Here is a 15,210-nt window from a genome sequence, read left to right on the forward strand (position 1 = left end):
GATAACACTAATGAAGGTACACTGCTGTTCTGGCTGCAGAAAACAAATTGTTCTGGCAATTTTTACTTATGAGGTATGAAGGGAAAAAAAGCATCCAGATCAGTACCTATATGTTAAAAGCTGCACTCATTTTCTTCTGCAACAAAATCACATGTGGGACTATAGTAATTCAAATGACCTTAGGAATAAAAGTATGACAATCCATTGTGATGCTCAAAGATCCCTCTGACTTCTTCAAAGCCAAGTGTTAAGGGGACTAGAAACATAATCTGCATCATGATTGTCATGATTTCAGGTCTCTGATAATGGCTCTACAATCCCCCTGGGAAGATGGTTTAGCATATTAGTAGGTAGTTAATTCTAGTTGCTTTCACTTGCTCTTCTTCACTTCCACAGGCTAGTGAACCAATATGAAAAACTGTAAATTTTTTATGAAAAAGTATAAATTTCTAGCTGTGTGGTCTGTCTTTCAAAGGTCTTCAAGTCTGTGAGCTGGCTTATACACCTGGGAGTAGATTGACTTTACCAAGTTAATCTAAGTCTTATATGGTCACTAGACCTAGAAGACTCTTGTTTATAAAAGTCAAGAAAGACTTAATAGGCTGTTTATTCATTTCATAGTTATACATTCTCAGAATCTCTGAAGCTCAGACTATAATGATTACTGCATTGGCTTTGATGGTCATTAAATTCACTATACATCTGTCTTTAGTAATTTAGAGCCATTACTGGTTTCTGTTACCTGAGATCCCATTATTACCAATAAGTTCAAGGAACTTAGTCTGACAGTACAAACTCCTGTCACTAACATAAAGCAAAAAGCCAGAAGAACTTTTCAAGGATGCTGAGTCTTCCACCAAGTACATATTCTCTTAGTAATGATTTTTTAAAAAGAGTGTCCTCAAGAGAACCAACTCCTACAAGTTATTCTCTGACATCCATAGGCATGCCATGGTATGCACATGGTCATGTACACATAAGGAATAAGGTTTTTAAAGTGTCTGTCCTCTATATCTACCCAGAAGACGAGTGATCAACTCTAACATGATACATGCCCTCATGCATGTATCAATCACTGTAAAGAAGTCTCTGTAAACAAGAACTTGTAATAAACAAATAGAGTTCTAGTGCCTATTCTGTTTTGCTTGGTACAGACCTCCTACATACCTAATTTTAAGTCAACCGACCAAAAAACTTGCTCAAGTCACTCCTAGCCTTCTGCCCTAAACCTTCTATCAGAAATCTTTGCTTAACAAGCTTCTGTCAATGAATTTGGCCTGATTCAATCTATATAGTCTTTCTACTCTGACCCCACCAATTCAAATGCATTCTTACAGTATCTCTTGGGTAACCACAAGCAAAAATGAAGCAGTCTGAACACATCTCACCTTATGGGGGATATTGGAACCCGAGTATGCATAAAAGCAGTAAGAGGTGGCAAGGGCCAGTTCCAAGGAAGATCAGTTAACTTTTACAAGACAACCACCCAAACAGAAGTCATAACTGATTCCTTGAGAGACTAACCTCCTTCACACAGGGCTAGAAGGATTGGTTTAAATACAATGAAGCACTGAGTTGTTCAAGGTACTCACTTAATAGGAATCTATTTATATTCCTATCTCAATATTTAGTTTTCCATCCTTTCCCCCAAAATGTTAAAATGTTAACTTAAAAAGATGCTACACAGCTGGATATTCAATTTGAGTTGTAACTCAAATTGAATGTGTGTGCATGCACACATACATGCATGTAAGTGTGTATGTATGTGCAAGCAGAAATCAGAGGACTGTTTCCAGGCAGTTTTTGCCTTTTATTTTGTTGAGGGAAGGCCTCATCACTGTTGCTGCATTAAACACACCAGCTAGCTGTCTAGGTCACAAACTTCTAGGAGATGCCTTTTTCTCCATCACACTGTAGAAGTACTAGGATTACAGATGTGTGCCATAACAGATTTTTTTCTGTGAGTCCTGGGAGACCACTCAGGCCATTAGGTTTGAATACTAGTACCTTTTACGAGTTGAAACATTTCCCCAGTCCTTATTATTTATTTCTGTCACTATTTTCTAAGGGGGAAAAGGTTTTTAAAGAGTTATTTAATGTTATACACACGAGGAACATATAGAAAACTAATCTGGACTTCCAGTGAAAGTAGATGGTAATAAAAGGCAGCTACTATTTGTGCTCCGTAAGAAAATAAAGATGAAATCTGGACTTTTCATGTCAACTGTGTACCTTTGAAAAGTCAATGAGCAATGGAATCCATTGCTCTCTGTCTCCTGATGTTCCCTCCCTCCTAGTACAGACACAGAAAAGTTGGATAGAGCTCTATCCACCTTGGCACCATCAAGGCCTTTTCAGGGCACAAGATCTAGCCTGTCCTGAATTCTTTTTTGGTTATGAGGAGGAAATTATGCTGCACAGTTTCTGTGCATGTCTGGAAATGAAAAGCATCATTTTGGGGCACTAAAATAGCTGGCTTTCACTTCCAAAGTACAAAAACCACAGGAATAAGAGGTGGAAAGAATATTGCTGAAAAGAATAATGGGGGTGGGCTGCAGGGACTATCTATTTCACAGACTTCTCCACAAAACCAGAGTAGTTCTGGGACTCCAATTAGCACTTCTTTATTAAGTGCCTACATCCTAAAACATTGAATCTGTAGTACAGAACAATAAGGAATAAGAAAAGACAATCTGTACCATTATGACTGAAAGTTTTTTTTTTCAAATTAGTGTAATAGGGTTATTAATTTGGAGTTATTAATGACACTTCAAATATTATTCTCTTTTCAGAAGAATAAAATTGAACTTTTCTGGTTGAGACTGTAATTCATTGGTAGAGTGGCTTCCTAGCATACAGAAAGCCCTGAGTTCAACTGCTAGCAAAAAATGCGATTAAGTCATTAAAGATTTTAAAAACTAAAGAAACTTATCCAACATACAAAATATTGTATTATTTTTATTTACTTCAACACTGATTCAGAGGCAACATTCAGTTTTTCTTTAAACAAGCTCAGTTTATTTCTTATATATATAAAGAATTGTATGGTTGCCCTTGTCTTTATGACAGTGGTCATTCTTTAAGAAGTCAGATCTACAGACTGCAGAGATCAATCAGGCTATGCTTCTCTGCAGATTCTTCTTAACAGAGAGTTAAGAACACTCTTTGTCCTGTGTCCCAACAACAGCCCCTGATTTATGTTCTTAGCCAGGTCCTGGCTATTCCATGCTACTATTCACATACTCTACGCTGAAACAATTCGTATGATGTGAAATTATCTACCAGACCCGAGAAAACTGATATTAAGAAGTCTGATACTTCCCTCCTCCTGTAACTCTATTTCTCTTATTTTCATTCTTTATGAAGCTCCTCTCCTAGCTTTAAATAGAAGCTGTTGTTTCCATTTAAGGCTCTCATCATGTTTTTGTCCCTTCTCATATTATTGTTCTGTTTACTGTTTAACGCTTCACCTCTCACCTTGAGGCACCATAATGGCCTGAAGATCCTTTTTCCAAATAAACCTCATTCCTGAAAGACCTCATGTATTGGCTTTCTCTTTCCCTGGACTGACACTGTTGTTTTATCATTATTTCTTTATTATTATATAATATAACACATACCAAATGCAAAATAAAGTTCTGGTAGATTTTAGAATCCTGGTGTACTTTAATCTAAAATAGAGTATAGTCCAAAAAGATCAGCCCATTCTCCATAGGACTAGAGGTGTGTAGTAGGGTAGAACTGTATCACTTGTGTTTTGGGGGGCCCAGGAATAGGGATCCAAAAAACGACAAAGAAAATATGTAGGAATGATTCTGAAAGCATGATTCTATTATAGCATCATTATTCATTTATCCTGACTTTTATTGCTATTTCCTCACTCATAACAATTCCTAATAAATTTGAAAATCCTCTTCCTCCTTCCCATGCTATCACCCCTAAACAGCCTATTCTAATAGCTTGAACATCACATCAAGTCAGAGTTAGGGAGAAAATAAGCTACTATAATCATTAATAAAACCCTAACTTTTATTCTGATTAGTCTACCTGAATACCTACAAGAGAAAATTCTGGGACAATCTGTAGTATAAGGTTTTTCAAAAGTACTCTCTAAATACAGAACTACTAAAGGGAAAAAAACAAAAAGAAAAACAAACAAACAAACAAACAAACAAACAAACCCTTTCCAGCAGCCATTTCTCATTATCTAGACCAATTTTCAAGGGTCTCTCTGATCATCTTTCCCCAATATCCAATGAACTTGCAATAAAACACTTCAATGTGATGATTCCAATTATCAACTTTATAGGTAGAACCACTGAACATAAATAGTTAATATAGACACATTTTTTAAGTGCTGTCCAAATACGATTTGTCAAGTTGATAATATTTAAAGAATAATTGGCTTAAAAATAAGAACTTAGAAGAATATCCAAAATAAATAAATAAATAAATAAATAAATAAATAAATAAGATAAAAATGATACATAAAATCATTTGTAATATTCTGTTCTCTGGACTTTGTTTCTTTAAAGATGGATACTGAATTATTTCAAGTCTCAGGACATTCATTTAAAAAGTACCAATATTAAGACTGCACTAAGTTGTGGGGCAAAGTAGCAACACTTAACATTTGTACATTGCTCTGTGAATTAGAATTCAGTAGTAAAATTATATACATTTTTGAAACTAGACTCACATAATTCTAATTATTAATAGCAATTTAATTTATTTATAAGCAAAGATTCAAAACAGTCTCATTTTTCCTTTTACCTCAAGAATCAGAATTATAGGAAAATCTCTATTTCCAAGAGTAAATGTATATACTACAAACAATTCAGTATCCATCTTTAAAGAAAAAAAATCCAGAGAACAGAATATTAAAAATGATTTTATATATCATTTCTCTTATTCATCAGAGAAATGGATTTAGCAATTGTGATACTATTCAAGTTATTGCAGTGGCCAATAAATCAGTATATATAATACCAAAAGAACATGAACGAGTTCTTTCCAATAAATCAATATATATAATACCAAAAAACCCCCATAAAATAGAATTCTTTCCTGTTTTCTATCTGTAAAAGAAAAATGCCTTTAAAATTACTGTGGTAGTTTAAATGAGAAGGGCCTCTAAAGTTTACATATTTGAATGCTGGGTCCAAAGTTGGTGGAACTGTTTGAGAAGGATTAGGAGGTGTGGCTGTTGGCATTCCTTCTAGACTCCACCAAATAGTTACCTGGCAATAGCCAGGTAGTCCTGGTTTACTATAAATGGGGCTGTTTGGCCCCTCCTCATTCTATCTGATCCCACCCCTCACTCTCTTCTCTCCCCTTTCCCCCCTCTTTCCACATGTTCCTGGCTGGCCTCTCCTCTTCTCCTCTTCTCCCTCCTTCCACCCCCCTCCCTCTCTCTCTGGCTCTGTCTCTACTCCCTTCTTAACTCCCCGTACCATGCCCTAAATACTCTATTCTACACTGTATCTGTCTTATGACTGGTACCTCGGGGGGAGTGATGCCTCAGCATGGGCCCACTGTGGCACCCCTCCCACCTTACCATACTGCATTCTATAAAACATATACTTTGCTTTTTATAAAACACAACAGTGGCCTCATTGAAAGAGGTGTGACACCAGGAGTGGGCTTTAAGATTTAAAAAAATCTCTGCTGTTCTCAGTGAGGTTCTCTCTTTTTCCCCCTCTTCCCCATCTTTCTGCTTCACAGTTGATGTCTCAACATGTAAGCCTTCTGCCACTGCTCCAGTGCTACCATGCTGACCATCATGATGGTCATAGACTCACTTCTCTAAAACTGATTAAATGTCTTCTTTTAAAAGTTGCCTTGGCCATGTCTCTTCACAATAATAGCAAAGTAACTAAGACAATTGCCATAACCAGCAACAAGAAAATAGTTTTGGATTTTAGAATAAAAATTTTACTAAAATACTAGCTGATTGAAGAAGTGGATTTTTTGAATTCAGGATAACATTACTTAGAAATGTAACAACCACCTAAGCTTAAATTCCAAGTAATAACAGGAGAAACCTGTGTATTAGTTCTTAAAATTAAAAAAGCACAATATGAGCAGAAATTTCAAATGTTTATACCCAAGGTAAAGAATATCTTTTAAGAGTAAAAATTAGTTATTTTTCCGTTTTAGTATTGACAGTTTGCACAGTCATTTTTATCTCTGTATGATATGTTACCATCTTGAACTTTGTTCCATTACCATAATAACTAAAACAGAGTAAAAGGGTGATAGCTAGTAAACAGGAAAAAAGGAGTGTTATGAATCCCTCACCTGGAATTTCAGCTATTACCCCTCCCACAAGTGTAAAACATCTTAAGAGATACTGTACTAAATAGAAGTGCAAGGACAATAGAAAGCATGTCTTGATGATGCAGCTTGTAGGTCACCATCCATAACTGGATAGAACTTTGCAATGATGCAGCTGTTTTTAGACTCCTATAAGTAACTCCTCACTTGTACTGTGTAAGCAACCCCCAAAAGCTCAATGGTCTCAACAAGCTGCACTTTGGTGAAAGTGTACTTTGGTATGTCATTGGTACCCAGCTATGGTAGACAGATATTTGTGTCTCCGCAGAAAAATTAAGCCAACAGACAAATTGCATAAACTGACTTTCCCGCTGGAATATAAAAGGCACATTCATTTCCTAGCAAACACTTGAGGACATAATATATAATGAAGGCAAAACATGAAAAACTCTACTGGGGCTGGTGAGATGGCTTTGTGATTACAGATATTTGCCACACAAACCTAGAGACCTGAATTTATCCTGAGAATCTGTGTATAGGTAGAAGGAAAGGGCCAATTCTAGAAAGCTGTCTTCTGATGTCCAAAGGCAAGCTATATCATGTCCACATGCATACACATATATGCTGAGTCCTGTATGGTCATGGAAGGGATGGCAGGACACGGTAACTACCTCTAGAACAGAGCCAGGATATGGGACTCCACAAGGGGCACAGGCTTGTTTGTACATTTTATTTTATGTTTCTTTTTCTAGGAAATGTCTTCTCTGCCAAAGTTAATGACTCCAGGATAATCAAAGACAGCACGACTCTGGGAGGCAAGGGTATATCTATGTCCTTAGCAAGAATGGTAAACACTGTGATCTTCAGGATAGCCTTTAAGGCTCTGGGAAAGAACTCTGTGAACATGAGTTCAAAAATACATTATTTCTCAACTATATATAATGATGCAATATGAAGTATATGAGGGGCTTCATGGACCTAAAAGAACAAAGGCAGCTGCACTATGAGCCAGCTTGTCAGAAAGACATTAAGGAAGTGGACAAAGAGATTTGAGGAGTGGTGATCTCAAGAGCCCACCCAGCTAACTTATTGTCTTTGTTTATAAAGGCAGGCAGATCTCTGAATTCATTTGCAATGTTAAAAAAAATGTGATTGCTGTCTCTTCTAAGAATGAAGGGGCTGGGGTCGTGGAATGCTGACTTGTGATATAACGAAAAGGGAACCTGGAGTAAATGACTGAGCGGATATGTAAACAGAAGACTGGACATTGGTCTATGAGAGCTGAGATATCTGGATCAGCTGTCTGGAGATCTCCAGAGAAAGATTTCTCAAACAGAACACAGGCTGTCAGCCTGTGCCCCACGATGGACTTCCAGTTGTTCTTTTACTGTTCCTGAACATCCCCTTCTTCAAAATCCCTCTCCAAGCTGAGGCTGGTCCTTGGCACATACATATTAAGTAAACTTAAAAATAAATCTTTTAATAAAACACGATTAAATATCTTGAACATTTGTGACAAATTCAAATTAGACTAAACTAAAAGCCTAGACCAATGGTTCTCAACCTGTGACCTGCGATACTTTTAGGGGTGGAATGCACTTCTCCTAAGGACTACATATCAGATATCATGCGTATCAGATATTTACATTACGGTTTATAGCAATAGCAAAATTATAGCACTGAAGTAGCAGTGAAAGAATCCTAGCATTAGGAAACTCGAGGAGAAGCCCTTGCCTAGAGAGTTTAATGGTCAGCATTTTACTCAGGGTCATTTGAGCTAAAACAATAGCATTTCTACAATGATGACAACGATAAAGTATTAAGCTCTTACTTGATAGTAGAATTTACATAAAATTAATCCATAACATATTACAAGGCAAGTGCTATATCTTTTCAACCTACTGAGATAATTTAGAATGAAGTTTAAAGGACTTGCCCAAATTTAAAAGCTTACAATAGTTAAGAATCAAGCTCAGACTTGTATTGTAGATGTACTTACTTACTATCCCATGTGCTATAGTAAGTTCTCACTAGAAACACAATTAACAGACTCTGTTATATAATGTCACTACAAGAGAAAAGTAGGTCAAGAACTTAAACAATACTTAAATGAATTACAATATTAAATAGTTACTAAGTGGGTGGAAAACTTTATAATATTCTAGACACAAAGGGAAAAGAATGCTAAAAAGGTCTGTTCATAGTCATATACTTGATGATTTGACATGCTCACTTAGATATTTACCCAGATTCACACATATATGAACAAAAACAAAGGATAGTGGTTGTTCAGTGCTAGGAGAGTAGAAAACAATTTCTCTGCCGTACTAGCTTCGTCATATTTTTAAGTATATTAGGATTTGAAACATTGAAGACATTATGCTAACTGAAACCAGTAGTGAAAGAAAAATACCATTGAATTACACTTCTGTGTGATATCTGAGTATTTCAATTTATAGAAGCATAGTGGAGTGAGGGTTTAGGAAATGGAAAGATGGAAAATTGTTTAATCAGCGTTTTAGTTTTATAAGATGTACAAGTACATAAAATATTTTAATAATGTATGTTCAATGAACATTCCCTATACAGTTAAAATGGTTCAGATGGTTAAGAGGTTTGGGTACTAAAATATTTATAGGAATATACCAGATCCAGGGTGTACCATCATTGACAGACAATGTGAGACCTTAAGTTTAATTTTTAGAACTACCAATAATAATTAACTAAATAAGATATGTCATGAGAATAGCCTTTTTGTATTGTCCAATAATATAGCCAATAGCCAAAAGTAAATATTAAAATTCACATTCATTTAAAGGATGAGAATTTCCTCCCTATGCTAGCTCACTTCATTTCAAGAGCTCAATAACCATATGCAGCAGACACAAATTATTTTCATATTCATAGCAAATTCTATTAGGACAGGTTCACAGTGTGTAAAAATGACACTAATACAAACACATTCTATTTAAAATTGTATGTATGGCATTTCAAATCAGCAAGGTAAGAATTACTGAATAAATGGTGTTAACTAGTTATTAGGACCAAGGAAATAAAACTAAAGGCACATCAACAACTTTCCCTCCTCTTTGATAAAATGTCTCAGTAGGCAGCCACAGCTGACTCAACATTGCTACTTAAGAAAGGCCAGCCTGAACTCCTAGCTCCACTGAGATAATAGGTATACACTGGCTAGTCTACACTTAAACTCTTATTTAGAGATTTAGGAATAAACCCAAACCACATTTTTCTTTTTTTAAGAGTGAAAAGATGCATGCAATCTCAGTTTCAGAGAAGTCAATTCATTCGGACAGAGAAAACATGGTAGAACAGAGAAGTTTACTACACTGAGCCAGAAAGAAATGCTGGATAAATGCACAAAGCCATGGGTTTAATACCCAGCACTATGACAAAAGCTAGAAAAAAATTAAAATACAAACCTAAAACATACAATGTAATTCTAATTAAGAAAGAGCTTTCATAGCCAGGATGGCTACAATGCCTGAACTTAGGAAGCTGTGGCAGAAGAATCCAAGTTCAAGGTTAGCCGGGGCTACACAGTGAGAACCTGTTTCAAAATAAGACAAAAAGAAACAAGAGATAGAGATTACAAAAGAGAATTAAACCTAATAAACAATAATAGAAGACTGATTTAAAAAAAAATAGAAAATGCTATGAAATGTAAAGCAAAGCAAACAAGTAAACTTTATGTGAATAAAGAACAGAAAGACAGAAAAAATGATAGAAAAGGTTTGTTTCTTTAATTAATTGTAAAACATAATTCAGTGGGAAAAAGAAAAACTGTCTCTAACTTTGTGTCTGTCTGAGTTATTCTAGTAATTTTTTCTAGATATGGATATTCTCTAAGTATTTCCAGAATTTCACTTATACAACAATTTAAGTAAAAGGAACTCCTAAGAGGCAATGAAAGCAAAGACCTGAAAAATGACCTGAGCATTTATTGGAGAAGAAATTGAATATATTATGATTCATTTAAGTACAGTACTGTCATACATCTAGGTTTTTAAAAATTCATGATATGATGGTACATGTTTGTAATTCCAGCATTCTGAAGGAGGATGGGAGGTGGAGATGTTCTAGAATGTCATCTGGCAGCTTGTAGGCCAGACAACCTGCAGTAAGCACAACAGCAACAGATCCAAGAGAGGCCCTGCCTTTAGAAAGAGGAAGGTGACCTTTCCATCTTCTGAGATCTTCTTCGATTTCTTTCTTCAGAGACTTGAAGTTCTTGTCATACAGATCTTTCACTTGCTTGGTTAGATTCACACCAAGGTATTTTATATTATTTGTGACTATTGTGAAGGTGTCATTTCCCTAATTTCATTCTAAGCCTGTTTATTCTCCAAGTAGAGGAAGGCTACTGATTTGTTTGAGTTGATTTTATAACCAGCCACTCTGCTGAAGTTGTTTATCAGGTTTAGGAGTTCTCTGGTGGGACTTCTGCAGTCACTTAAGTATACTATCATATCATCTGCAAATAGTGAGATTTTGACTTCTTCCTTTCCTATTTGTATCCCTTTGACTTGCTTTCGTTTTCTAATTGCTCTGGCTAGGACTTCCAGTACTATATTGAATAGGTAGGGAGAGAGTGGGCAGCCTTGTCTAGTCCCTGATTTTAGTGGGATTGCTTCAAGTTTCTCTCCATTTAGTTTGATGTTGGCTACTGGTTTGCTGTATATTCCTTTTACTATGTTTAGGTATAGGCGTTGAATTCCTGATCTTTCCAAGACTTTTACCATGAAGGGATGTTGAATTTTGTCAAACGTTTTCTCAGCATCTAATGAGATGATCATGTGGTTTTTTTTTTCTTTGAGTTTGTTTATATAGTGGATTACATTGATGGATTTCTGAATATTGAACCATCCCTGCATTCCTGGGATAAGACCTACTTGATCATGATGGATGATTGTTTTGATGTGTTCTTGTATTTGGTTTGCGAGAATTTTATTGAGTATTTTTGCATCAATATTCATAAGGGAGATGGTTCTGAAGTTCTCTTTCTTTGTTGGGTCTTTGTGAGGTTTAAGTATGAGTGTGATTGTGGCTTCATAGAACAAATCGGGTAGTGTTCCCTCTGTTTTTATTTTGTGAAATAGTTTGAAGAGAATTGGTATTAGGTCTTCCTTGAAGGTCTGATATAATTCTGCACTAAAACCATCTGGTCCTGGGCTTTTTTTGGTGGGGACACTTTTAATGACTGTTGCTATTTCTTTAGGAGTTATGGGACCGTCTAGATGGTTTATCTGCTCCTGATTTGCTCATGGATTAGCAGAACTAATTTAATAAAAATGGTCATCTTGTCAAAAGTAATCTATAGATTCAATGCAATCCCCATGAAAATTCCAAATCAATTCTTCATAGAGATAGAAAGAACAATTTGCAAATTCATTTGGAATAACAAAAAACCCAGTACAGCGAGAACTATTCTCAACAATAAAAGAACTTCTGGGGCAATCACCATCCCTAACCTCGAGCTGTACTACAGGGCAATAGTGATAGAAACTGCATGGTATTGGTACAGAGACAGGCAGGCAGATCAATGGAATAGAAATGAAGATTCAGAAATGAACCCAAACACCTATGGTCACTTGATCTTTGACAAAGGAGCTAAAACCATCCAGTGGAAAAAGGACAGCATTTTCAACAAATGGTGCTGGTTCAACTGGAGGACAACATGTAGAAGAATGCAAATCTATCCATTCTTATATCCTTGTAGAAAGCTCAGGTCCAAGAGGATAAAGGACAGAAATTAATATAGAAGAGAAGGTGGGGAAGACGCTCGAATACCTAGGCACAGGGGAAAAGTTCCTGAACAGAACACCAATGGATTATGCTCTAAGAGCAAGAATTGACAAATGAGACCTCATAAAATTGCAAAGCTTCTGTAAAGCAAAGGACACTGTCAAAAGGACAAAATGGCAACCAACAGATTGGGAAAAGATCTTTACCAATCCTACATCCAATAGAGGGCTAATATCCAATATATACAAAGAACTCAAGAAATTAGACTCCAGACAACCAAATAACCCTATTAAAAAATGGGGTACAGAGCAAAACAAAGAATTCTCAACTGAGGAAACTCAAATGGCCGAGTAGCACCTAAAGAAATGTTCAATATCCTTAGTCATCAGGGAAATGCAAATCAAAACAACCCTGAGACTCCACCTCACACCAGTCAGAATGGTCAAGGTCAAAAACTCAGGTGATAGCAGATGCTGGCGAGGATGTAGAGATAGAGGAACACTTCTTCATTGTTGGTGGGATTACAAGCTGGTACAACCACTCTGGAAATCAGTCTGGAGGTTCCTCAGAAAATTGGACATAGCATCAGTACCTGAGGACCCAGCTATACCACTCCTGGGCATATACCCAAAAGATGCTCCAACATAAAACAAGGACACATGCTCCACTATGTTCATAGCAGCCTTATTTATAATAGCCAGAAGCTGGAAAGAACCCAGATGTTCTTCAACAGAGGAATGGATACAGAAAATGTGGTACATTTGCACAATGGAGTATTACTCTGCTATTAAAAACAATGAATTTGAGAAATTCTTAGGCAAATGGATGGAACTAGAAAATATCATCCTGAGTGAGGTAACTTGAGTGAGGTAACCCAATCACAAAAGAACACACATGGTATGCACTCACTAATAATTGGATAATAGCCCAAAAGCTTGCAATATACAAGATACAACTCACAGATCACATGAAGCTCATGAACAAGGAAGACCAAAGTGTGGGTGCTTTGGCCCTTCTTAGAAAGGGTAACAAAATACTCATGGGAGCAAATATGGAGACAAAGTGTGGGGCAGAAACTGAAAGAGGGGTGGTCTGGAGACTGTTCCATCTGGGTGTCCATCCCATGTGCAGTCACCAAAGGTAGACACTGATGTGGATGCCAGGAAGTGCATGCTGACAGGAGCCTGATCTAGCTGTCTCCTTAGAGGTCTTCCAGAGCCTGACATATACAAAGGTGGATGCTCACAGCTAACCATTAGAACTGATCATGGAGTTCCCAATGGAGGAGTAAGAGAGAAGACTGAAGGAGCTTAAAGGGTTCTCCCACGGGGAGAGCAACAATACCAACCAACTAGAGCTCCCAGGTCTAAACCACCAGCCTGAGAGCACAAAGGGAGGGACCCATGGCTCCAGCTGTATATGTAGGGGAGGATGACAGTGTCAGGCATAGGTGGGAGAGGAAATCCTTGGTCCAGTGAATGCTGGATGCCCCAGTGTGGGGGAAATTGTGGGTGGGCATGGGAGGGTGGGGGCATATCCTCATGGAAGCAGGAGGAGGGGGGATGGGATAGAAGGTTCCTGGTGGGGGGGGAAGGGATTACATCTGAAATGTGAATAAAATATCCAATAAAAAAATTAAAAAAATAAAAGCTAAAAAACAAAAATAGAATAAAAATAAATAAAATTAAATTTTAAAAAACCCAATAAGATAATAAATAAATAAATAAAAGAAAGTGGAAGGTGAGAACTGAGTCCTGTCAGCTGTTCTCTGACATCCTATGTGCATTCTGACAACAGTGTGCATATCCCATTCACATACACAAATGTGTACAAAATAATTAAAAATTTAAAATAGAATTTAGGAAAAAGTAATAATAAATAAGCTGTTGTGGTTTGAATATGCTTGGCTCAGAGAGTGGTAATATTAGGAGGTGTGGTCTTGTTGGAGGAGGTGTGTCACTGTGGAGGTGGCCTATGACTTTCCTCCTAGCTTCCTGGAAGTCAGTCTTCTGTTTACCTTTGGAACAAGATGTAGAACTCTCAGCTCCTTCACTAGCACCATGCCTGCCTGGACACTGCCATGCTTCCTGACTTGAGGATAATGGACTGAACCTCTGAACCTGCTAGTTAACCCCAAATAAATATCATCCTTTGTATAAGAGCTACTTTGGTCATGGTTGTCTTTTATAAAAGTTGCCTTGGTCATGGTGTGTCTTCATGGCAACAGAAACCCAAACTAAGACAGCTATATAAACACACTTTGTGCTCAGAAATTAGAGGGCCCATGCAGTCTTAGGAGATAAGATAGGCTTAGATAAACAAAAAGGAGATTACATAGAAATGTTAGAAAGGGACCTAGAATGATGGATCAGTCCTTTGAGTATATACAGCTCTTGCAGAAGAACCAAGTTCAATTTCTAACACCTATGTCAGATGGCTCAAAAACACCTGTAACTAAAGCTCCAGGGGATCTGACACCTTCTATCCACTACAGTCATCTGTATTTATATCCCCAAACCCACATACAATACCCTCCCCGCACCCCACACATGTAAAAAATGAATATTTACAAATGTTAGAAAGAATACACAGAGGTTTTTAAAAATGGAAATGGCATACCTGGAAATAGGGACTAAAACAATAACATAATATTTTTAAAAAGAGTTGAAAAGACACACATGTTAGAAAAACTGGCAAAAATAAAATATATAGAATTTATATAAAAAATTCTGCAAAGCAGAGAAAAAGAAAGTTTGGTATCATGTAGAACAAGATAGATGATCTCCATGCCTCTTGCCTTTGTTTTCTTCTTGGCTTACATTTTTGACATAAAAACAAAAGCAACAACAACAAATACTATTATCAGTACCTCGTTTCCGGACTCTAGTGGTCTCTTCTTCCGTGGTCCAATAGCTGCAAGGGCTGTGAGATTAGCATCCCTGTATTGGATCTGGGCAAGCTCCAATTGCTGCAACTAAAAGATGGGGAGAGAGTCAGCATTTACACAGATGCTCAGAGAAAAAGAAAATGATCACAAAACCCATTTCTTTATTTATTCCCAAATAAATTACAGACTAAAATAAATATTGACTTTCTTCCAGCCAAGGGCATATTCCTCATGTCTTGACTCCACTAGCTCCTAGTCCTTAATCTTTACATAGAAGAAACAGA

General features: G+C 36.8%; 1 protein-coding gene across 1 annotated transcript in view; it reads right to left on the reverse strand.

Moving 5' to 3' along the window:
• The window catches only part of Taf4b (TATA-box binding protein associated factor 4b), a 98,841-nt gene that overhangs the window by 24,976 nt on the left and 58,655 nt on the right, over positions 1 to 15,210 (reverse strand). Inside the window, exon 14 of the mRNA XM_028759525.1 lies at positions 14,909 to 15,013. Coding sequence (XP_028615358.1) covers positions 14,909 to 15,013 — 105 coding nt within the window. The remainder of the gene's footprint in view (positions 1 to 14,908; positions 15,014 to 15,210) is intronic.

Source organism: Grammomys surdaster, unplaced genomic scaffold (genome assembly GCF_004785775.1).
Source record: "Grammomys surdaster isolate TR1022 unplaced genomic scaffold, NIH_TR_1.0 126298, whole genome shotgun sequence".
Classification (NCBI taxonomy): Eukaryota; Metazoa; Chordata; class Mammalia; order Rodentia; family Muridae; genus Grammomys; species Grammomys surdaster.